Source organism: Carya illinoinensis, chromosome 11 (genome assembly GCF_018687715.1).
Source record: "Carya illinoinensis cultivar Pawnee chromosome 11, C.illinoinensisPawnee_v1, whole genome shotgun sequence".
NCBI lineage: Eukaryota > Viridiplantae > Streptophyta > Magnoliopsida > Fagales > Juglandaceae > Carya > Carya illinoinensis.
In genome coordinates, this window is record NC_056762.1 from 40,021,028 (window position 1) to 40,045,009 (window position 23,982).

General features: G+C 36.5%; 5 protein-coding genes across 6 annotated transcripts; 3 read left to right on the forward strand and 2 right to left on the reverse strand.

The window, feature by feature from the left end:
* Positions 1-483: 483 nt before the first annotated feature.
* LOC122282490 (tetraspanin-18-like) lies at positions 484-4,734 on the reverse strand. The gene is made up of 4 exons (XM_043094439.1): positions 4,700-4,734; positions 1,075-1,174; positions 774-852; positions 484-662 (listed from the first exon to the last, which is right to left on the reverse strand). Exons 1-4 carry the CDS (start codon positions 4,732-4,734, stop codon positions 550-552), a joined length of 327 nt encoding a protein of 108 aa, XP_042950373.1. The 3' UTR covers positions 484-549.
* On the forward strand, positions 4,686-8,335 carry LOC122281855 (tubby-like F-box protein 7). Its single transcript, XM_043093670.1, has 4 exons — positions 4,686-5,214; positions 6,156-6,243; positions 7,102-7,231; positions 7,498-8,335. Exons 1-4 carry the CDS (start codon positions 4,870-4,872, stop codon positions 8,072-8,074), a joined length of 1,140 nt encoding a protein of 379 aa, XP_042949604.1. The 5' UTR covers positions 4,686-4,869; the 3' UTR covers positions 8,075-8,335.
* A 1,974-nt stretch (positions 8,336-10,309) lies between these two features.
* Positions 10,310-15,977, forward strand: LOC122282540 (polynucleotide 3'-phosphatase ZDP). 2 transcript variants are annotated; one of them, XM_043094473.1, is made up of 11 exons: positions 10,310-10,798; positions 10,913-10,978; positions 11,530-11,598; positions 12,085-12,156; positions 12,414-12,470; positions 12,939-13,015; positions 13,213-13,294; positions 13,614-13,730; positions 14,721-14,848; positions 14,999-15,068; positions 15,581-15,977. In XM_043094473.1, exons 1-11 carry the CDS (start codon positions 10,409-10,411, stop codon positions 15,626-15,628), a joined length of 1,176 nt encoding a protein of 391 aa, XP_042950407.1. In that variant the 5' UTR covers positions 10,310-10,408; the 3' UTR covers positions 15,629-15,977. The 2 variants fall into 2 exon arrangements, with proteins under 2 accessions (XP_042950407.1, XP_042950408.1); XM_043094474.1 differs by lacking the exon at positions 12,085-12,156.
* A 1,196-nt stretch (positions 15,978-17,173) lies between these two features.
* LOC122281319 lies at positions 17,174-19,231 on the reverse strand. Its single transcript, XM_043092706.1, has one exon. The coding sequence runs from the start codon at positions 19,184-19,186 to the stop codon at positions 17,348-17,350; it is 1,839 nt and encodes a 612-aa protein (XP_042948640.1). The 5' UTR covers positions 19,187-19,231; the 3' UTR covers positions 17,174-17,347.
* A 69-nt stretch (positions 19,232-19,300) lies between these two features.
* Positions 19,301-23,585, forward strand: LOC122281320 (rab3 GTPase-activating protein non-catalytic subunit). The gene is made up of 8 exons (XM_043092708.1): positions 19,301-19,743; positions 20,165-20,299; positions 20,598-20,789; positions 21,007-21,068; positions 21,161-21,318; positions 22,463-22,611; positions 22,695-22,838; positions 23,326-23,585. Exons 1-8 carry the CDS (start codon positions 19,399-19,401, stop codon positions 23,521-23,523), a joined length of 1,383 nt encoding a protein of 460 aa, XP_042948642.1. The 5' UTR covers positions 19,301-19,398; the 3' UTR covers positions 23,524-23,585.
* The last annotated feature ends 397 nt before the right edge of the window (positions 23,586-23,982 follow it).

Genomic DNA, 23,982 nt, shown 5'->3' on the forward strand with positions numbered 1-23,982 from the left:
GTGTTTCTACAAGAATGTTGATTTAACTCAATTCAATTCAAGTCTTAATTCAATAAGTAAATTGCAATCTCAAGACCAACATTTCGTATACAGGTTAATCTCCAAATCATGCTAACAGCATAATTTCACAAACCAACATTTTCATATACAGGTTTATGGATACTCCCTTTTGTACATCATAACTAGAACATCATAACTACATCACAACCCAATACAAATACAATAATATTTTCTTTTCCTTGTGAACATCTCTCTCTCTCTCTCTCTCTCTCTCTCTCTCTCTCTCTCTCTCTCTCTCTCTCTCTCTCTCTCTCTCTCTCTCTCTCTCTCAGTTTATCTTCCTTTTCCGAACTTTATACTCGTGCAGCAATACATGTCATCCCACGTCTTTCGAATTGCGTTCTCTCTTCTACAAATAATTTCTTCTATCAAATGAAATGTATCCGCCCATATGAAAAATTCACATCTCGCTCCTCCCTGCACATAGTACGAATATTTAATTAAAACAGTGATCCATATATAAAGCGAATGATGAATTCTCTAATTTAACTAGGTCCTAATAACAACCACAGCAATACCAACGCATTTACAAATGTCGCTATTATCTTCAATGAAAGATAGAAGGCTCTCAAGTTCACCGGTCGGATCAATTGGAAGATCTTGTAGAGGTAGTAAACATATTTTTTATTATTTAGAATAATCATGCAGGATGAAGCCAATGCACCCATCTATTACTGAAAGGCATATATCATTATCATATTTTATAATTACCTTTTCCCAATTACGATCAATTGCAATGAATGCCACCAAAGTCGCCTCTTTTAGTATGAGTATTTTTATGAGGAAAGTATACTAAGATTTTCTCGAGTTAAAGAAAAAGTCGAAAGAAATAGAATTAGAAGCAAAAACCAAAAAAGTTATAGAGTTTAAATGCATTCCATGGGACCAACACAAGTTCAAAACTTAGAAAGAGTTAAGTTCAGAACATGGAGACAAGGAGATTGATTCCTTAATCAACATATGCTGGAAAACATAATAAAGATAGAACTTCATATGTGATTCTGCAAACGATACAAAAAATAGGCAGCAACCGTGAATTACTTCGGCAAAAATGCAACCTATGAGAGTAATGCAACACAAGATAATGCCCACTCCCATGAAAGAGTAGATGAACCTACAATCGAAAAGAAGCACCAAATTAATAGTCTTGGGAGTTCCAAACTCTCAATGCAAGAGAAGCATGGGTACACCATCGATCTCAAGTAGATTGCAAGCTCTGATTCCAATTGAAAGAAAAACAAAGAGAGAAAAACGAGAGGGAGGGAGGGAGAGAAAAGTGGGGGGGGGGGGGGGGGGGGGGGGGACACCATTGAATCGGGGGGGGGGGGGGGGGGGGGGGGGGGGGGGGGGGGACACCATTGAATCACAAACTCGTAGTCGATACTAATTGGGTTGCATTTGCAATAATTCAAGTCCACTCATTATATGCAAATTTCTAATCATTAGATTGCACTTTTAGTACCTCAAATAATAAATAATCGTAGATCATCATAGAGAAGAAATGACAAAGTCGACGGAAGGAATTACTTGTGGAAAAGCTTCAGTGCGAAATCGAAGTGTGTGCACGTCGATGGTGAGAATCTGAGTGTGTTGGTGAAACCATAACAGAGAAGAAGAATGAGGGCTTACTGGCGTCGAAATAGCAGAGAAGTGAAAATGTACGGTGTAACTCTAGAATCACAGAGAAAAAATGAGGTATCCAAAGAAAAATTTGAAGAACATTAATGGGTTTGTCGATACATTACCTATTTCACCGCAGATTATTGGTTTTTTTTTTTTTTTTTTTTTAAATCATGGCGTGGACTCCAGTCGTCGCAGGTCTGGGAACAAAGGATCGGGGGGGTGATTCGAAATGAGGGAAATCATGGGGATGAGCCAATGAGGATGAAGGGAGGGGGGAGATGAAGCATGGTGCGTTCGATTTCTGGAGATGAAGCACGGGTCTGAGGGCCCTGGGAGGTAACGAGCGAGGGCTTTCAAAATCTTCGAGGTGCAAACTTCATGAGGATGAAGGGAGTGAATGAACGAGAAACAATGGAAATGCTATATAACAAATCTCCAACAACTCAAGTATATAAACATACAAAGGCATATTGAAGCCCAGAAAAATCAAATCAAATAAAAAAAAAAAACCATTGACGATAAGGGGGAGGGGGGGAGAATCTCACATCTACAAAGGCATTAATTTGAAATCAACCCAAGCATACAAAAATAAGTATTACAGAGAGTGAATGAACGAGAAAATGCAAGAAAAACTGACGGTGGGAGAGAGAGAGAGGGAGAGAGAGAGAGCGAGAGTTATTACAGAGGGAAGGAGGAGCTGCGAGGAGGGAGGAGCGACTCTGGGCAGAGGAAGTCGCGGCGCTGGGCAGAGGGAGGAGCGACGAGGCACGGTGCTGGGCAGAGGAAGGGGCTACGGCAACGCGGGGTGCTGGGCAGAGAAGTGGCTACGCGGGCTTCAAATCGGTGGAAATTTGAAATCATAAAGGTCGGTCTTCAAAACGTGCGAAAAAAGAAAAAAGGAATATCCACGTAAGTTGTGCAACGGCTGTTGCGCTACAGGGGCTGATCTGTAGCAACTCTCAAAATAGAAACCACACGTTGATTTGGCACATCACTCTGTTCATGAAAACCAGTACGATCATTGTCCTGATCTCAAGGTTTTTGCCGAAATGAAAAGGATGGCACATGCCACTTTTTTTTTTTTTTTTACAACAAAAAATCTTTAATTTAAACTACAAAATTTTTTATATATAATTATTTTTATATATTTATTATACACTCTATTAATATAATTATATATATATATCAGAATTTCTTAAAATATAATTTTTATATAAAAAATTGTAAAAAATGTTATACACGTATTGATATTTAAACAAGAATATATAAACAAAATATCTTAGTCATAAAAAAATTATATAAAAATAATTTTATAAATTGATATTGGAATCTTCAAATTATAAAATTATTTTTATTATAAAATAAATTTAATATATTAAATAAAATTATATTAATTTATAAAATTATTTTTATGTAATTTATTTACAGACATATTAATACTCAAATATTTGAAGAGTTGACGCGCGCGTGGATTTACGTTGAATGTTTATTCTACTCTTTTTATTTTGTATTTTTGGATTCGAAGAATGGAAATTTCTTCTACACCCACGTTTGACCTCATGTAAAACCATTTTTGGGGTTGTATTGACATTTGACATCAATATTTACGACCTCAATATACTGAGAAACTACGACATATTTTCCATAAAAAATGAAGTTTTAAATAGGTAAATTTCATTCAAATTATTTGTAAAAAATTGAATTTTATTAATAAAGAATAATTTTTTTAAACTTTTTTAAGATGTGACCTTTTTTTAGAAGGGCTTGCATGAAACTTATATATTTAAGACTTGTATAAATCATTTCGTTTAGTAATAGAATAATTTTGATTTTACCATTTTTTAAAAAGAATTATTTTTTTAATAATATTTGGAGATTTTTAGTACTTTATGATGTAAATTGAAAAACAATATGTTAATATGGGGTATGAAATAAAAAAATGTCTTTTTGCCTACCAAAAAATGTATCCTTATGATTAAGAAATTGGGTCTATACTTTTTAGTATTTAATAACACAAAAATAAAATTCAAACTTTATATAATAAAATTATTTATATAACGCTAAAAGAGAAAGGTTGAGACAGATATTTTGAAACTTCGAGTATCATGAATATGAAGTTAAGAGATTCGAGAAATATTAAGTGGATAAAGAGAGATATATAATTACAAATTGATATTACTTGATATTTATATATAATAAAAATGAATTTATAACTTAATATATATATGTATATATATTGTATCAAATCACATAAATTTATAAAAAATATTTTTAATAATTTTCTTTATAGAATTCCTCAATACTCCTAAAAACCATTAAACACAAGTACTCTTCTAAAAAGGTTCTTAAAGGAATTCCAATATAGAAAATTGTCCCAAAACTCATTCCACTAATACATTTTGTTAAGAGTTCCTCTTTCTTTCTTTCTTTTTTTTTTTTTTTTTTTTTTTTTTTTTTTTTTTTTAAGGAGTGGAGATTTCAAATTTAGATGTTTTATTTGAAGAACCTAATCATAATTTATCAGGCTATCAGACTCTTAATTGTTAAGAGTTATTTTATTAATGTGAATACACGTTTTTTACATTGTTGTCAATATATGACACAGTTTTAAAATGTGTAAATTTTGAGTACAATTTAAGACTATAAATACCATTTATAAAACTTTCATACCACACTCATATCATACTTATATTCCACTATAATCATCATATTTTTTTATTGTATTTTTATTTGTTTGAAAAAAAATTAAATAGTGAAATAAAAGTAGCAGAAAATGGAAAATTATAATACTCAAAAATTTCATAATAGCATTGCTTAATGGCCAAATCTCGGGACAAAAACCCCCAAAAATATGCGAGGTAAACCATACGCAGCCAAGGTCATACGTATCGAAAGCGAGTTTTAACATAAATATCAGATTACAGTCACCGTAGATCACACGATTCTGCACGTTTGCTATTTATTAATTGAGATCGATTCCAGTCATCCAACGCTCCAGTATCACTTCGAACGAAACCTGTCCTTATTAGCGTTCTTTCGTTCGCCCGTCATCTTCATCTTCTTACGAATTCGTAACTTCATCATTTTTCTTTTCTATTCCATCTTTTCGATCTCCTCCTCTAAAGAGGGGAAACAAACTCTCTCTCTCTCTCTCTCTCTCTCTGCGCGTGAGTTTGCCTCAAAGCGATGTCACTGAGGAGGTCCATTTTCTCTCGTAGATTCTCTAAGTCGTTCAAGGAACTGAACGAGAAGAGTGGGCGCGTTCGCGACTCGGATGAGGACGCGGTTGGCTCGGGGTCTGGGCGGCGGGATGGGGGGGCGGGCCAGCCCGAAGGCTCATGGGCCGGACTGCTCCCGGAGCTCCTGGCGGAGATCATTCAGCGGGTGGAGAGGAGCGAGGGCAACTGGCCCCTCCGCCAAAACGTCGTCTCTTGTGCCTGCGTCTGCAAGCGGTGGAGACAGATCACCAAAGAAATCGTTCGGTCCCCTTCCCTGACTGGCTTAATCACTTTCCCTTCTTGCCTCAAACAGGTCCTCCTTCTCCTTAGAATTGTCATTGCTTTCCTCTGTTTCTTTATTTCCCTTTGAAATTCTTGGATACATGCTTCATTGGAACTTTTTAAAAGTGGGCATTTTGATTAATACATTGATACGAACGCATGGGTTCTTCCGATTGGAATTGGAAAAAAGACCGAGACAAGATCGGCGGGGGATGATCGCTTCCTCTTTATGCCTTTGGGCAATTGTGTTTTCCTTCATGATTTGCCATACGTATCCATACCCCACTTTTATAAGAGAGCTTGCAGCTTATTTAGGAAAGTAATTGTAAGAATCTCGCCTAATATTGAAGAGATTGCAGTATCACCGAAGTATCATATTTTTTAAGTTATTTTTTGATGTTGTTGTTTATTTGGGTGTGAGAATTGAATACCTTTTCATTTGGCTGAAATTTTTTTTTTTTTTTATTGGGTGTTTCAAACGTTGACAAGATTTGAAAACTTATGTTTTTAAATTGATTTTTCCAAAAAAATTGAACCTTAGGCACAAGGAATAAAGGAATCATACAATTTTTTGTTAATTGTTCACTTGTTATCATGTCATTACTTCTATCCACCAAATATTTCCAAGTGACGAAGCTGTCTTCGGTTTGGAACAAAGACCTGTTTTTTAAACATAGTCTCAGAAAGACTACAAATAAATAAATAAAATCAAGCCTATTTATTGACTTCTTGGGATGATTGTTTCTTCAACGTGATATAAGAAAGTACAAGGGAAGAATTTGTTCTTGCCACTGTACATGCGATGCTTGTTTCGTTCATCCTTTTGATGGGAGATGGTTTTGCAGATCGAGTTGCTCGTGGTTTGTTTATTTAGTGTCCAGAATTATATTTTGGGTCTCATGAAATTTATTTGTGGATGAAGTTTTGATGATATTTGGGGTTGGTGGTCTTATTATTAATTTATAAATGCAGCCGGGACCGCGTGACCTTCCACACCAATGTCTTATAAAACGGAACAAGAAGACTTCAACTTTTTACCTTTATCTCGCCCTCACTCCATGTAAGTATCTATTAGTGGACTAACTTTCTATAAGATGTAATAAGCATGATAATAAAGTTTCTGATCACAATTACCTTCTATGCTTCCTCTGAAGTTACGTCATTTTCTACTTGAGAACTTTGACAGGAATGTCACTGAAACCAAAATCAAAGGGCTATACCTCAATTGTCTAAATGTTAGATTTTTTTGGCTAGATGTCATACCTGCAAGTTGACTTTCAGCTCAGTAGGGACAAATGGGGGGATAACTGTATTCTGCATAACTTCCCTCTTGAGTTGCTTGGCTGCTTCCGAGTCCGACCCATACCAGATTAGTTATAAAGTTACTTTCTTCCCTTTATTTGTCTTATTAGTGGATGTGGGCTTTAAATCTGAGTTAACTCCAAATTTATTGGTCTTTTAATATTTTGAATGGAACTCCCTCTAATTCCATTTTACGGTATTATTACATAGCCAAACATAACTCTGAAAAGATTTTTACCTTATTTAAATGTGTTCAATGGATTGAACAAATTGTTTTGTGCTATCAAGTGAAGTTTTTTGGTGTGAAAGTACGTGATAAAACATTTAAACAAATGAGAATGTGAAATTGTGAAGATATTGGGAAAAAAATCTAGGATTTGTTAGTATTTGATTGTGATTTTTGGTTTTCCAAAGCTAGAGCTAAGATTTAACTCAATGCTGGCAAATTCAACCATTCTCGCACACAGCTTCAACCTCGTTGAATCCATAAACACCTTGATTTTTTTGCCTTATATTCCTATATTACTTGATTTATTGTTGGACCTTCACAATTGCACAATGAAAATAGCTGAAGTTATGTCTCAATGGAGTTTTCCTCATTTATTATTCCCGGCAGCATTCACAGATAAGGGGAAGTTTCTCCTGGCAGCACGGAGGTATAGGAATGGTGCTCACACTGAGTATATTATATCACTCGATGCTGATGACCTATCACAAGGAAGTAATGCTTACGTTGGAAAGTTAAGGTGAGATATTCTTATTTAAGAAGAGGCATTTTCTGATTTGGCATGTATATGTGTGTGCGCGTGTGTGTGTTAGTTTCCTGTACTAAAACCATCTTTACCTGCAGGATGTCTTTAAATTATTTTTGTGCCATGGAAAAAGGATTTTGATGTCTGGTTTCTGTTAGAATTCTTGTTGTTCGAAGGATCTGTCAAGTAATAAGAAAATAATTATTACCGTACCCTCAATATTTTGTTTGCATTCTCATATGATTTGAAATGTGTTGTAGCTCGGACTTTCTTGGCACGAATTTTGCAATCTATGATAGCCAGCCACCACACAGTGGTGCAAAACCCTCAAGCAGCAGAGGCAGCCGCCGTTTTGCAAGCAAGCAAATTAGCCCCCAAGTTCCAGCTGGCAACTTTGAGATAGGGCAGGTGTCTTACAAATTCAACCTTTTGAAACCTAGAGGTCCAAGGAGAATGGCTTGTTCGCTGAAGTGCTCATCACAAGGAGAAACTGCCTATGACAAGTCTCAAGACAACTCCAAGATGAAGAAACCTGAATCTGCTGCTTCCGGAAATACAATTTTGAGGAACAAAGCGCCAAGGTGGCATGAGCATTTGCAGTGCTGGTGTTTAAATTTCCATGGTCGGGTGACAGTGGCATCAGTGAAGAATTTTCAACTGGTTGCAATTGCAGATCAGAGTCAGCTGGGAGGAAAAGGTGACGAGGATGCAGTTCTCCTTCAGTTTGGGAAAGTAGGGGATGATACCTTCACCATGGATTACAGGCAGCCTTTGTCAGCTTTTCAGGCATTTGCAATTTGCCTAACAAGCTTCGGTACGAAACTGGCGTGCGAGTAGTATATTCTACTGTTAATATGTATGTTTATTCAAACACGCGGCACCGTGAATGTTTTCGAATTATCCAAGCTTTATATATCTATAGGATTGACTAGCTGGGGTTTTTGTACATCATGTTGCTAATTTGTGATTATGACATGATTTCAGCTGAAATTATTTGTAGCGCAAACAAACGTAGTGCAGGAAGAATGCTGGTTTCTCTAATATAAATTGTATATTATGAAATAATTATTTGAATGTGGGCTTAAAGATTGACAGCTATCTGTTCTCATTTTCTTATTTTGTTTTGAGTTTCCTTCTTCATTGTTGGAACAAGGAAGCTGCGCCCCATATTGAGATAGAGGATGTAGCAGGAGTCTGCAGGCAAGTTGAAGGAAAGTAAAATGTAAGTGAAGCTTGGGTGAGGTTTATGGCTATCAAGATCCTTATCTGTTCTGTTTTGTTGCCTTTGAAATCATGCACTTCCATTGTACGTGTTAGTCAACCTGGGCACATGAAAGGAAGCCTAGTGGAATTATAGAAAAGGCGTAGGCTATAAACTTGCAGCCCCACATAGTGGACCTAGACTCGAGTCCCTTCTTTGAGTCCCAAGTCAGTAATGGCAGCTGAGGTAAAAGAAGCAGATTTTCAGACAAGAAAGTGATTGTTTAAAGGCAAAGGTCACAAACTCTGACATTGAGATGGGGTGAGTGCGAGGACCTTTTCTTGGCAGCTATGCAACGAAACGGAGAAAACCCAGCGATCAAAGTTGGAAGTTTCTTGGAATGCGCGCAATATGAGTCCTAGTCGGTATATAAACTTTTCATTTATTTGTAAAATTTATTATAATATATATTTTTTTTAAAAAATTATAATAGAGATGGTTTTTTTATATCTAATTCAGCTGAACTTCCTAGAATCTTTTTTATTTTTTTAAAATGAATTTATTTATTTATTTACATTTTATCATTATTCCTCTCATGGATAATAGAGAATAAAATAATTACTTAATTAATTTGAATTTTAAGAGAATATAGAGTTATTATCATCTAATTTAGTATTTACAATGCATTTTGTTATGCAAAATAACATATGGCATGCTCGAATGTACAATAACTCATTTATTTTTTCAGCTTCGATTGTTAAAATAAAATATAAAAATTTGACACTAGGTATCGATGACCAAAATTCTACTCACCCAATTCAATTTAGTTATAGGAAGAGAACTAAAACATTTATAATATGCATAAATTATTAAAAAAAATCACTAATTATAAAATTAAACCATAAAATCCTTTGACAATTAGGATGTGCAATTGAGTTTTGTTAGGAGTGACGTAAAGTAGGAAAAAATATTGAGAAATGATTTAATCATAAAAGAATACTATAAACGTAAATTTATAAATTAGTATAACTTTATATGATACGTTAGATTGTAAAATTATTTTTTTATAAAAGAAATTTAACGTATTATTAATCTATATCAACTTGTAAATTTATTTTTAGAGAAATAATAGAGCCACCAAAAAATTGTACGCATATTTTGTATCAAATTTTTATAATTTTTTTTTAAAATTTTATTTACTTAATAATTAGGAAAATATTTTTTATAATTTTATGATTTTTTTTTTATTTTGAAAAATGTTTAAATAAGTTTAAAAAAGAAATTTACACTATTTAATAGGAAAAAAATGTAGAAAATCCATGGCTCTACATTTGTAACCAAAGTTTTGAATACTGTACCAGAAACCATACCGGTCAAGGCACTGGAACGAAATATTTCGGTACCGATACCATTTCGTGTACCGTTTCAGAATAGTCAATATATGAATAAATTATATATATAAATATATAAATTATATTATAAAATAATAATCTATATATTATAAATTATAAATAATCTGATCTGAATTGGGGGTTAAAAAATGAACTTGTAGTTTAAAAAAAATTTAAAAGTTAGAATACCGATCAGTACGGGCCAAAATAGACATGTACAAGTCGAAATATTGACCGGTACAGTTTGTACCGACTGATATTTGAGACAATACAAAATAAATATAATATCTATACCAGATCAATAGTCAGTACAAAATATACCAACAACATCAACCAGTACGGTATTTAAAATATTATTCAATCTTATTTTTATAAAATTTCTTTATAACTGTAATAATCTAAAACATTATTTATTTTCCCCTCAATTTTTTTTCCTTTAACCACTCGATGCAATGGCGGCAAAAGTAGGAAAGCCTTTGCAAAACGCTCCCCCACCCCCACCCCGTTTTGTGTGCCACTGCGTGTGCGCGCGCGCGCCTCTCTCACTCTCTCTCTCTGTCTCTCAATCTTCCTCACTTTATGCTAACAGTAAGAGTCTCCAGACTATGCTTCTTACCCCACCCGCTGAACCTCCCCGAAAACCCCGATTCTCCTCTGATCTGTCAGAAACGTTTCTCTCGCTTCCGCTTCCAAAACCCGAAACCTTTTTCTTTCTTCACCTTTAAAAAACCGCCAATGCCGCCTCGTCCTCCTCCTCCTTCCCATATTGTCGCCGAGTACGCGAAGTCGGACCGGTCCTCGTGCAAGAAGTGCGCGAAAGCGATCGTTAAGAAGGCTCTGAGGGTGGGGATAGTGAGCCGGGACGCGCGAGGATTTGACATGACCAAATGGCACCACTTGGATTGCTTTCCGGTTGGAGCGGCCACAGTCTGCTCGGCCGAGGCGATTAAGGGGTTCGAGGCTTTGCAGGTTTGGTTGGGTTTTCGGAATTAGGGTTCGGGGTTTAGAGTTTTGCTTTGTATGGTGCTTGGTTTCTATGAATTTTCTTCTATTAAATGTTTGCTTTTATGTTTGTGTTTACAGATTAGTGATCAGGAAGCGCTGAAGAAGTCGTTGGTTAGATGTGATGACTCCATGGGTAATGGAGAGGTATGAGTTGATTCTTTTGATATAGTTCGTAAATGTGCTAGGAAAACAGATTATATAGAAGACGTGAAAATTTGCTTCATCGTATGGCATGGAGCTCTTATACGCTGCTGATTTTGGCCCATGCAATAGATGTGTTCAATTTGCATACTTTCTCACTTTCCATGGACTATTAGCCTCCTTTCGCTTTCTCTTTCTTTTAGGTATTATCAAAACTAAATGAATTACTACCAGAAGCAATTGGAAATTTGGAGTATTAGTGAATTTGCATTTCATTTGTTTAAAATCCCTCTGTAACGTATGCTTCATGTTTGGTTGATTAGGAGTGACCTGGTCTTTTAGTAACATCTGCCATGGCTCTGTGTTTTTTTTGTTCCCTTTTGTTTTCCACCTGTCGCTTCATACTTCGTGTGTCTGTCACTTTCCTGGATGAGTTGTGTAAATCTGTCATTATATTAAGGGGTTAAGATTATATAGAGTAAAAGCCTTAAGTCTGCTATCATCACTGTATTTAGCTAGTGCCTTGGCATTAGTTTTTGTTGTTTCATTAACAGGTTCATAAAGGAGATGACGATGATGATGAAGAAAATGAACTAAAAGAAAGGGATGCAAAGAAAGCCAAGGTAGCAAAATTATCTTTTTAAGTGGATGATTATTAATTGGTTTCATTGATTGGGTAAATACATCTCATTGTTGACAGAACTATAAGCTTATGTTATTTACAATATATAGACAGATCAGCTGTACTAATAAGAATGTTGTTAATGGACCCTAGCGTCAGATGGTTGCAACTTGCAACTACAGTTACCAAACTCATTTTCGTGCTGAAAGCTGTGCTTCCAAGGAAGCTCTTTTTCAAAATTTGAAGGTTATATCTTTGATGTGTGATTCCTAAAGCATGGGTTGTTGTCGTTTGATATTTTACTTCTTATCTTAAGCTTTTAGCTTCTTGAGGCTTTGAGACTCGTGCCAACCTGACATTGATTGTCTATTTGAGCCTTTATTATCATATGTTGTTCCTGAACGGTGTTTTTCAATATTTTTTGATTACCTTCTCATTATCTAGCGGTTAATTTGTTAATATTAATTTTTGTCACTATTGCTTGCAGTTATCTACATTTGATGGGGAAGCTAATTTAGATATAGCCTTCTCAGTTTCCAGTGTTAAGAACATGTACAAAGTATGGTCAAATTCCATTGTTCTTTTCTCTGGTTTATAATTTAATGACTTTGGAACATCTTGGTTGTCAGAGAAGGTATTGATTGAGGTAGTAAGATATTTATAAATACGAATGCATGTATATGCATTAATATACACACATATATGTTGTATCATCACAACAACCCTTTTTCTTGCATACTTATACCACCTACTAAGCTTTGTAATGTTTAGTTGATGTTATTGTTTATTCATTTATTTATTATTATTTCTATTTAGGATGCTAAACTTCCACCAAAATGGAAGGCATTCAACACAATCATATATCTTGAACAGGTGAGTTTATATTTTTAATTTGTCAATGTAAGTTGCTTTGTTGTTACCAGAAAGAGTACAGAGTTTTTGAATTTTTATTCAATATATTAATGATCAAGGATCTGCATCAGATTAAAGCAAAGTCCTATTACTACAACAAACAAATGAAGCGTGGAATTTATATTTTTTTTTCCTTTTCAAGTTCTGTTGTGAATAGTTCAGCTCAGAGATTGGTCAAAGCAAGCTGGTTCCTCTACTTTTTACTGTTTCTGACGTACATTTCTTTTACTGCTGTAATTGGCAGTTTGATTCCTTAAAAATTTACTTACCCAGAAATCATTGTGAAAAAATTCACTATGTTGCACATGCAAGTTTTAGGTCTTGCACACATGTATTTGTATGGTTTTGATCTATAGCTTATCAAATATTATGATTCAGCACAAAAGCAGCGCTTTTAGCTTCTTATATAAAGCATTTTACTTTCTGCAGGATGATGGTCTTCAGAATTCAAACAAAATAGCGGCATTTGATTTTGATGGAACTCTTGCCAAAACATCTGTGAAGAGGTATAGCAGTATATAATGTTTGAGGCTTTTTTATTGAATAGCATTTTTCCAGGTTTCATAAAAGTATTCTTTGGATGGGTTTGTTCTGAAAATTTTAGTAGAAATTTGTCACACACTTGACTCATCTCACCTAGAGTCAACTGGTACCTGAATTTTATGATTAAAAAAAAAACCCTAATATGCTCTTCTGCTTTCAGAGTAGGTGCAGATGCTTGGTCCCTTATGTATCCTTCAGTTCCTGATAAGCTACAGTGCTTGTACAATGATGGCTACAAACTGGTTTGTTTCGTTTTTTAATTAAACCTAGTTAAAATATATTGAGGGTAATTTAATATCATGATTCTAACTCCTATTAAAACCAAGAAATTTTGTTTTTCTTGGATCAAATTCCCATAAAAAGTGGCCACAAGTAATTGTCACTAATCAGATTGGTTATATGACAAGTAGTCATGGTAGCATTTCCTGAAACCTGTTGGTACAATTTACCCTTTTTATTCAAATGTAGTACGATTCTTACACTTTTTACACTAACCTTTACTTTGTTCAATTCTGTGGGTTCTTAGTCTTCCTTTGTAATCATCAAGAATATTACCATCAGGTAATCTTCACTAATGAATCAAATATTGAGCGCTGGAAGAAAAAGAGACAGGTTGCTGTGGACTCAAAAATTGGACGCCTCAACAATTTTATCAAGCAAGTGAAGGTACCAATGCAGGTATTCAGGATGACAGTTTTGCTTTTATCTTTGGGTCAGTAAACCAAGCCCATTTGTGTAACAACTGTGAAATTATCTTTCATTGAAACTCTATTGTCATTCTTGGGAGATGTTAAGTATGTTCTTATTTGATAATCGCTGCATTTGGTGCCTGGAAAAAAAGATAATTCAGTTGCTTTTTTTGTTAGCTCACAATTCAAGTGATTTTTTTATGAAAAGTTGGCAATCAAATAATCTTGCTTTGAAATCAGATTTTAACTTATTAAGGTTATCTGTTTGTCCTGTCTTGACATTTGAATTTCAATAAACTGGCACTTCATAAATGTTAGGTTTTTTCTTCTCTGCATGCCTGTTGCTGCTATTTTTTTTCTCATGCTATGCTTTATTAAATCCTAAAGTCTTTTAAGTGTGAAGCTTTCATTATGTGGCTGAAAAATACATATAGACATGTTTCCAGTCAGATGGTCTTTGCTATCTGGCTTGTGACTCTTGTATTTTTTTACGGACTAATGTTAAGAGCTTGATTAAAGAACAATATTTCAAGAACTGGTAAGCTTGAAATACAAGATCAAGTAAAGGCTATATGATTTCCACTCAAGCATGCATAGCTTTTCATGTAATTGTTCGTTCATAGGGATTGAGTTTCTGGATCATGTCATTGATGGATGTGTTTTTAAAATTTAATTGTTTTGGCAACAGGTTCTTTATTAATCTTTGGCCTTGGACTTGTTTGTTGCGGCACATGTCACGTTTGAAGATTCATCCATTAGAATCCTCTATATATATAATGTGAAAGTTCAGTGATTTATATAATATATATTTGAAGATTCTAATATATATAGATATATAATATAGATTAATATAATGGCACTTCAGTGAGGGCTCTAATCTATTGCTTGTTAAAGTTCCTAGTGGAATATTGATTTGATTAGGCTAATGTGAAAAATATCCAGAAAATAAGCAAGTTGACTTGCAATGCTTTTTGTGCAGGTCTTTATAGCTTGTGGGTTAGGTGAATCTTCTGTTCAAGCAGCTGATGCATTTCGTAAACCCAAACCAGGAATGTGGCATATTATGGAGAAGCAGTTCAACTCTGGCATTTCCATTGATATGGATCAGTTATTTGTTCCTTCCCTCTATTTATTTGCCTGGATTTGGTTTCTAGTATTCTCAACATGAACAAATTCTCCGAACTACCTTCTTCATTTTTCTGTTGAATATAGCTGGATGCCTGTTTTCGTAATGTTTAAAAGGGATCTGTGTTGTAGATCCTTTTACGTTGGTGATGCAGCTGGGAGACCAAATGATCACAGTGATGCTGATATTAAATTTGCACAGGTAAAAACATGTTTTCGATTAATCTTTGTATTGTTTTTATATTCTAATTTCTTATGGGATATTGTGTGTTTAGTGTTTTCAGATCCGAATTTTTCTTCGCACTTGCAAGTTGCGTAATGTTTGTTGCAGATTAATGAAACTTACGCGCTACCATTCTCAACAATACTAGTCCTATCACCCATGCGGTTCATTTTAAAAACAAGTTTTTCATATGGATTTCAGACTGGAGATTTGCTGTAGTTTCATGGTAGCTTCCTTAATTTCAGAGCAGGGAAATTCTATTTCCTTTGCTATGAATAATAATTAATTTACGGAACCAATGCTTTCTTTGATATACCCTATCTATATGAAAAATATTTAGTGTTTGGATATCAGCAAGGCTAGTAAACAATCGGTTTGCCAATATGCTGTGGCTTGGATCTCAGTCAGCATTAGATATAAGGTTGATAAAATGCCCATAAATACCCCAGGTTGAATAATGTTTATTCTCAAATTTTTCTTTGCTGTTGCAGGCCGTTGGTTTGAAATTTTATGTCCCTGAGGAGTACTTTGTTGCGTGAGGAAATTAGTGGCCAGTGCCTTCTGAAGGCTTATCATCAGTTTCTCGTTGGCAGTAAATATTGGACCGAGTAGCCACGATCTTGACTTTTAACTCTTTGTTTTCCCCACACATTTCCTAGACACTTATATGCTGATGCTTGTATAATTAAGTAGAATAACAGTTCCCCCCCCCCCCCCCCCCCCCCCCCCACATCGATCCTCTTTATCTCTCTCTCTGTGTGAAATCTAGGGCTGACCCATTTTGTATTCTGATTTTTCGATCAGTAAATGGTTTGTCCAGGAGAATCTAGACCGAACTGGATAGTTTGATAACTGGCCTAATGCATTAAAGCAATTTTATTTTTCCCAGGTCGAACCCCATACAAGAGATGCATTTTGTGGTTTCATCATATATGCTTTTTAACTGCAGGTTAAATAAAGAAGAAAGCATCGAGGACTTAGTTATTCACTGACCCTTGGAGCCCACTTCAGATATATAATATATTAGTGGAGCAGTATATTCTGGGCTCAACAATTGGAAGGAAATAACCATGTTTTGTTTGCTTTCATACACCAAAATAAGCTTCTATTTATTTTGGTCTCTGCGCCTGTGTATGTATATCCTTTCTTGATGGCATCACTATTAGAGCATCCTTATTTTTTTTTTTTTTGAAGAAAACCATCTGGTTTCATTAATGATCACGAAGGATGAGTACATGAAGGATAATTCTCCATACAAATGCTCTCCTCAGAGAGTTTTAAAGCATCCTTAGCTAGATTATGAGCTGCAAAATTACAGGTTCTAGGGGTAAAGTTAAAAGACCAGCTTTGCTGCTTTGTCAGTAACTGCTTGATGTCTCTAATAACTACTCCTGCGCTGTTCCCAGTGTCATTACAGTCTTGAATTGCTTTCACCACATGTTGTGCATCCCCTTCCAGTATTACTCTTGCCAAATAGTACCAATCTTGCAATTTCCCTGTGAATCTCTTATAGAGCATCCTTATTGGAGGTTGGCCAAAATTTGAATGGTATGTGTCAAATAAACCCCACATTGGGTTGAGCATTTCTAAACTAATTTAGACTTCAGTTACAATGTTTAGTTAAAGATAGATAATTACTATTCATTTATTAAATATTAAAATAATAATTTCTCATTCTAAACAAATAAATTAAATTAATTAGAATATAATTAAAATTTAGAATATAATTATTATTAATATTTAACAAATTTCTTTGTAATATTAATTTAATTAGAATATAATTATTATGAACATTGAATAAAACTTTTTTAATATTAATTTAATTAGAATATAGTTATTATTAACATTTAATTGGTAAAACTGCAAAATGTAATAAAATAAATTCAATAAAAAATTATTAATTTAATAATATTTTATTATTATATAGAGAATGAATGGTTAATCCAATGTTGAGATTGAATTTTGATAGAATATGCAAAGGCAAAGAAGTGTTAATATTATTTAAATTTGAAGATGAATTTGACTAAACCAATGAGAATGCCCTTGAATCTCGCCGTAATACTCTTTCTCTCTCTAAAAAGAACTTACAGTGGAAAATGTCTTAACATTGCACAAATCCTTTTACAGGCACCAAGACAATATACCTTTTCAATGATTCATGTATGACATGGTTTGTTCAAGTACTCAAAAGTTGCTACTCAATTCAGTCTTTAAACCATTTTGAAAACCACTCATCAATGGCTTTTACATCAAATGCATCACACCTTGGGAACAAAATCGCCATCCACAATTCCATGCCTCACCAAAACAATCTCCTTCACAAGATTTCTGTAAGTGAAAGGTCTTACTGCTGCTCGCAAAAATAGCTCCGGAGGAATCTTAGTCTTCCTGATCCTTCTCCTCCATCGACCAACCCCCGCATACTTCCATTCTTGTGGACTCACTTTTGGCCATTTGCCCCTCAAAGCTGTTTCATCCCCGTCATCTTCTGCAACTTTCTCTTCCCCTTTCTGCCCAACAACGTTTGCACCTTCTCCCTTTTGCTGTGCTTCTTCCATTGTCCTCAACTGCTGCTTGTAGAACTCGGTAGACACTTCCACACTCCGTTTGGCCAACTTCTCCATTGCATCGGCGCTGCTCGATGCATTTCGAAATTCCTCCCAGAACTTCTTATCCTCTTCTCCCCTCAAATCATTCTTATCCTCTTCTCCCCTCAAATCATCTTCTTCGCTACCTGGTTTGTCATCTCCAAATTCTTCGTCCTCCATGTCCATGACTACATTATCTTCCTCTTCATCGTCCTCTTCGTCCTCCTCTTCCTCTTCCTCTTCCTCTTCCTCTAATTTATCATCATCATTGTCCTCATCCTCAATCCAATCCACTATCTCAGTCTCACCAGCATTACCACCACCGGAGTCCTCATCATCATCCGGGGCATCACATCCCAACTCCATCTCCTCCAATTTTGCCTTCCACTCCTTGGTATACGGATGCAACAATCGCGTTGGATGATTGTTCAACAAAAATGCCAAACACTCGGACTTCCTCTCGTCACTCAACCTTTCATAAGCCTTCACCACATCATCCACAAACGCCTTCGGATTCGACCTTACAATCTTACACAACCCACCGAAATAGGTACACAGCTCCACACTCCCATCCTCATTCCTCACCTCGAACAAAAACTCCCTCTCCGTGCTCGGATCCAGCAGTGGTACCAGCCCCTTAAAAAACTCCTCCTGGGGCTCAAACCTGCACTGATAAACCGGCCTCTTCACATATATGATATCCGGCCTCATCCACGCCGCGCATTGGGTTATCAATGCCCTCGCCTTATTCCCGAACCTACCCATCAGACTCCACTTATCCAACCTCCCTTTCCCACCTTCCACCACGACCTCAGACACCAAAGTCCATTGCTGCCAAGGCAGTTCGTTTATCCTCCACCTGGGGTGCCTCACAAACACCCAGAAATGCTTACACCCTTTACTCTCATCCATTTCGTTCAATCTTTTCCCATAATCCGAAGCCATCTCGAATAGCTCTATCTTCTCCCACTCTTCCTGGTCCCTCACTTCGCTGATTAAGGTCACTCGCTCGTCCGAGAAGCGCCCGCGAATTGGGTCCCCGACGACAACACCGCGCCAGGAGTAGGGACCAAACTCACCATACTTGTACCAGTCATAGGGGTGGCGCAGTCTAGGGTCGTCTTTTTCCATGAAACGAACCATCCGGTCGTAGCCAAGGCCGATCTCCTGAAGTTCGTCCTCGGTGAAGTTATCGGCGTGGTTGCTGTTCTTGGGGTTCTTGTGGAGGCGGTAGAAGCGAGACTCTGCGAGCTTTTTGCTCTTCTGCCGCGCGCCTTCCTTCACAGCCCGCCGGAACTCCGCGTTGCCCTCAATTCGGCCGGGAGGCGACCCAGCGGGCTTCTTCTTCTTGCTCCGGCCGGCCAAGCAGCGAACGATGGGGGGATTTCGGGGGGTATTGATGCGGAGAGGGTTTGCAAAGGTGGGTCTGACAGATGGGCAACGTAGAAGGAAAAGAGGAAAAGATGGGTTCAGGGTTTTAGATAATGAGAGGTTTTGAGGAGTCTGCATTTTTTAAGAAAATGGACTTGTGAAGGAAGGGACGGTCTTCTCTTCGTCTTCTTTATATTTATAGGACCCGAAGAAACGGTGTCGTATGGTCACAGAAAGAGAGGGGTTACAACACTTCAAAACGGTGCGTTTCGATGGCTATAAAACTTCTGTTTCTTCCTTCGCTCAGTGGTTTCTTCTGCAACATGCGAACAACGGCTCCGATCTAATCAATGGCGAAGCGGAGCCAAACGACGGAGCTGGGATGCATCGCGTGCGAGGAGCTGAGCGAGGTCGGGGCTGGAAAGGAAGGGTGGCTTGTGGACGACCCGAACCTTCTCTGCGCGCTCGACACCCACGCCCTCGCGCTCGCCAACAGGTTCCTCATCCTCGTCCTCGGATGGACCGATTCCGATGGTCACCGGACGAAGATCTTACCCGATCTCTCCCCCATCGAGGCGGAGCACATCACCGCCATTGAGTGGTTAGTGTTCGACGAAATTAGGGTGGTTGTGGCCGGGACCTCTTGCGGTTATTTGCTGATTTACTCTCTGGGTGGCCATTTGATTCACAAACAGGTGAATGAATTAGCTCATCTTTGGTTTTTGATTGTTTCTTTTCTTTTTGTCCTATTTACATTAAGTTCTTTCGTTGGCGAGACGGAGCTGGACATTCATTGGGATGATAGATAATTTGTGGGTTTATTCAATTCTACTTTCTTCGCAACCTATCCGGAAAAATATCTATTTGTTCCAAATTACTCTGGCTCCAACGGCATCTCCTTCTGCACTTATCAATGATTATGGGGAAATATTGAATTTAGTGAGAATGTTTGTAAAGCAAATTTGTCAAATTTCTTATGTGAATCTTATTTTTGTGCATGTCATTGATCATCAGTGTTCTACGGACTTTTTTTCCTTTTTTGGAGTCTACGGACTCGTTGAGTTCGACATACTTGAGCTTAAACTGGAAACTCATAATTAATTTGTCTACGTGCAGCTGATATATCCTGGAAGAATTCTGAAGATAAGAGTTCGAGGAACAAAGAGAGATTTGACCCAAGACGCATCCTCAGAGGAGGTTTGTGTTGTTCTGCCTGGTGTAGTTGCTCGTTGTGATGGTTCGGATGTTCAGGTAGACTATACTATTTTTTGCCAAGCTAGAAAGATTTTCAAAGCGTTTGTATCTTTGAACATAAACTATTATGTGCTCCCTCATTAATTAGGAAACTTTTATTGTAATTAACATGAATTAAATGAGTTATTTCTTGGTTTTGGTGGATTTCTAGGAGAAAATAATAAGCTCATATTTAGTGATTACTGTGAAAGTTCTCGGTTGTCTCCTAAATATCCTTGTTATACTCTCAGAGTCATTGGATTCTTTCCTCTATGGATCCTAATTAATTATGAATCATAACTTTCTTGACATCTAGAGTATACTGCACCGATGGTTTCAAGAAACGCATACTCAGTTTTGGGATCGGAAACCAAAAAAAGGAGATTTAGAGGCCCCAGAAACTCCTTATGGGAGATTACCTTACCAGTTATGGAATGTTAGCAAGTATGGTAGTTGTGCTGATGCTGCCATCACTGGCACAATGCCCCCACCATTGATGGAACTCCAGGTACAGTTTCTTTCTTTAGAAGCTGTTTGATGGGTTAAGATACTGTTTAGCTAACCAAGATTATTTTATATGTTGGGACGTATAAAAAACAATATTATGTTTGTTGGTTTCTAAGACATATTATGATACTTTCATGTTGTGTTGCGACCTTTCTGGCGCAGCAATACTTCTGAAGTTATTCTGGTATTTGAATTCAGCTGGTTTTATTGTTGGGCAGTCAAGTCAACGCTATTACTGTGCAGTCACCATTGGAGAGGATGCTGTGATTTCAGCATTCAGGTAGTGATGGGATTTCTTGCTATACGATGTTTGCTTGTTTTATTGTTATTTCCTATGTATATTTTGTTGACTAAGTTCTCAACCTATAAAAGACTTTCTGAAGACAAAAGCAGTTCTCTAGTGGGAGCAATTTTATCAAAAGTCATGCCCGCAACATTTTCGACAATAGCTTCATTTTCTAAATTGATTTGGCGGAGTGAACAAACTTCACCAAGAAAATTAGATGTGAAGCCTCAACCATTCGCTCGAGGTAGAATTATTGATTTCATTTCTAATTTTGTTATTGTGACTATGCCTATATACTATCATCAATAAAATTATTATTTACCGATAAAAAAATGGTTATTGTTATGATAGTTGCTTTATACTAAAATAAAGTAATCGAAGGAAGCTGTTGATGAAACATATAATAATTTATTTCGCATTATTTTGCAGTTTGAAAATACATAATTGTGCATGTACACATGCATCTATGGATATATAGATGTGCTCATATCATGTATACTTCCAATGTACCTAGGCTATGCCTATCTTTATATCAATAGAATAACTTATTACTTGTAAAAAAAATATATATATATATAGACGTGCTCATATATTTGTGTGCATATAGTACACATGCTAGTACATGCAAGACATAGTGTTAAGAATGGGTAAGAAGGGAAAAATAAAACACAACAAGGTTAACAATGACTGTAAGGCAGGGAGAGAGGGTGCCAATATGCTAAATAGAGCACTGCACTAGCTACATATTTTAGTGGGCCTACTTGGAGTGGCTTGAGGGAGGGAGGGTCCCAATATGCTAATTAGAGCATTGGGTTGGCTGCATACTTTAGTGGGCGTACTTGTAGTGGTCTTTTGGGTTTTTATAAAAATGTCCCAATATGCTTGAAGATGCTCTTATGGTTAAAATAACAATAATAATGGAAAGGTTTTCTCCGTGAGGATGCTCTTATGGTGCTAACTGGACAACATGGACATGGTGCATTGCATCCATTCTTGTTCATTTATTCAAATTTTTAGGTGAAAATTTTATGATATAATCTATCACCAGTTCATTGTGAATGTAATTGTCATTGAATTGCCAGTATGTTTCCTGTAAAGTACCACTTGTTTCCTAGTGTCTACAATTTGTTTTTTGAGAAATGATATTTGCAGTCCTAGGGTGTGCAAGCCCCACGCACTTTCTTTGAAAAAAGTGGATAAATTTAGGACCCACAGGAAAAGAGTCATTTTTTTAATGGTAGACCCCACCTTTTTTCAAAGGGAGTGCGTGGGGCTTCTAGGACTGTATCTAGCGTTTACTCATTTCTTTTCTTTTTTCCTGATAAGTCACTTGTTTTTAACTGTCTACAAAATTCTCTTGCCTCATTGATTGGCAATGTGATTTGCAGCTTCTCCTTTGACGTGTTTGAAAGATCATCCTAGGAAGGGTGAGAAGCTGACCCTATCACCTAGCGGTACATTGGCCGCAATTACAGATTCACTTGGTCGCATATTACTCTTAGACACACAGGCACTTGTTGTGGTGCGGTTATGGAAGGTTCTCCCTTGGCATTCCTAACTCGTAATGTTATTTCTGGTGCAATCTGTTCTCCCAAACAGTGGATTTAAATTGATTTTCAGGGATATCGTGATGCTTGCTGCCTGTTCATGGAGATGCTAGTCAATAGAGATACTACAGCACCAAGTTCCAGTTATTATGAACCTGTGAAGAGCGATTACTGTCTGTGCTTGGCGATTCATGCACCTCGAAAAGGAATTATTGAGGTACATTCCTTTTCCTCTTTCCTCTCATGGAAGTATGCGTTTGCTATATTTCAGCTATTCAATGTTGCTTATTGATGGAGGTATCTTGCAATTCTAGCTGTAAGAACTTGCCTATTGGTCAAGATAAGTCAGTATGTCTTGAGGGAAGAGATAAAGATAAAATTCCATGAAGCATATTCACACAGTTACAAATGGACAATTCCTTTATTTGCTATTTAAAAACCATGGCTGTGGTGGTCTTGGAGATTACAAGTCAATGATGGTTGGAAATTTTGTGACATTTAAGCTGTCTGGGAATGGTTTTTCCAAATTATCTTAATCCTAAATTGAGAAACAAGATGCCTCTATTGAGCCCTTCCAACTCAAGCAGTTCACCATCAATACAGTGTTTTATGAGAATTTTCACAGTTCACCATCAATACAGTGTTTTATGAGAATTTTCAGATCAGTTCCTGAGTATATTTTCTCTCGTGTGAACTTGCTGCAGATCTGGCAGATGAGAACTGGACCTCGGCTTCGAATTATTCAATGTGTTAAAGGTGCTAAAATACTGCAACCAACTTACAGATTTGGATCATCTAGGATCTCTCCTGGATCATCTAGGACCCCTCCTTATGTCCCCTTGGAGGTTTTCCTGTTGAATGGGGATTCTGGTCAAATATCAGTTCTGAATCGAAACCCTTAATTAATTGATTTGTAAATAGTATAAGCAATTTTTTTTTCAATTCATGATATTTATTTGCTCTAGGAAAGTGAGAATTTTTCTTACTTCTATTCAATTCTGCCCTTCCTCCCCTCATTTGAGTTGTAAAAATTAAAAGCATTTAAAAAAAAAAAAAATTCATCCTTTGCCGATGATTTAATTACGCCGGAATGAATATCATAGGTTTTGATTTCAAAATATGGAGAGGGGTGATAGACTTGAAATATGGTTGTGAAATTGGAGGGGTTGGTGTTCAAAAGAGGGAAGGGGGTCATATGGAGTGGGGTTGTGGAAGTTCATTTGGAAAAGATGGGATTATTTTGCTAGTAATACTCGGTTGTGCCTGGGGAATGGAAGAATGTTTCGCTTTTGGAAGGATACCTGGGTGAGTGACACAGTGTTGATGGATATCTATCCTGCTATTTTCAGTATTGCAAGGGA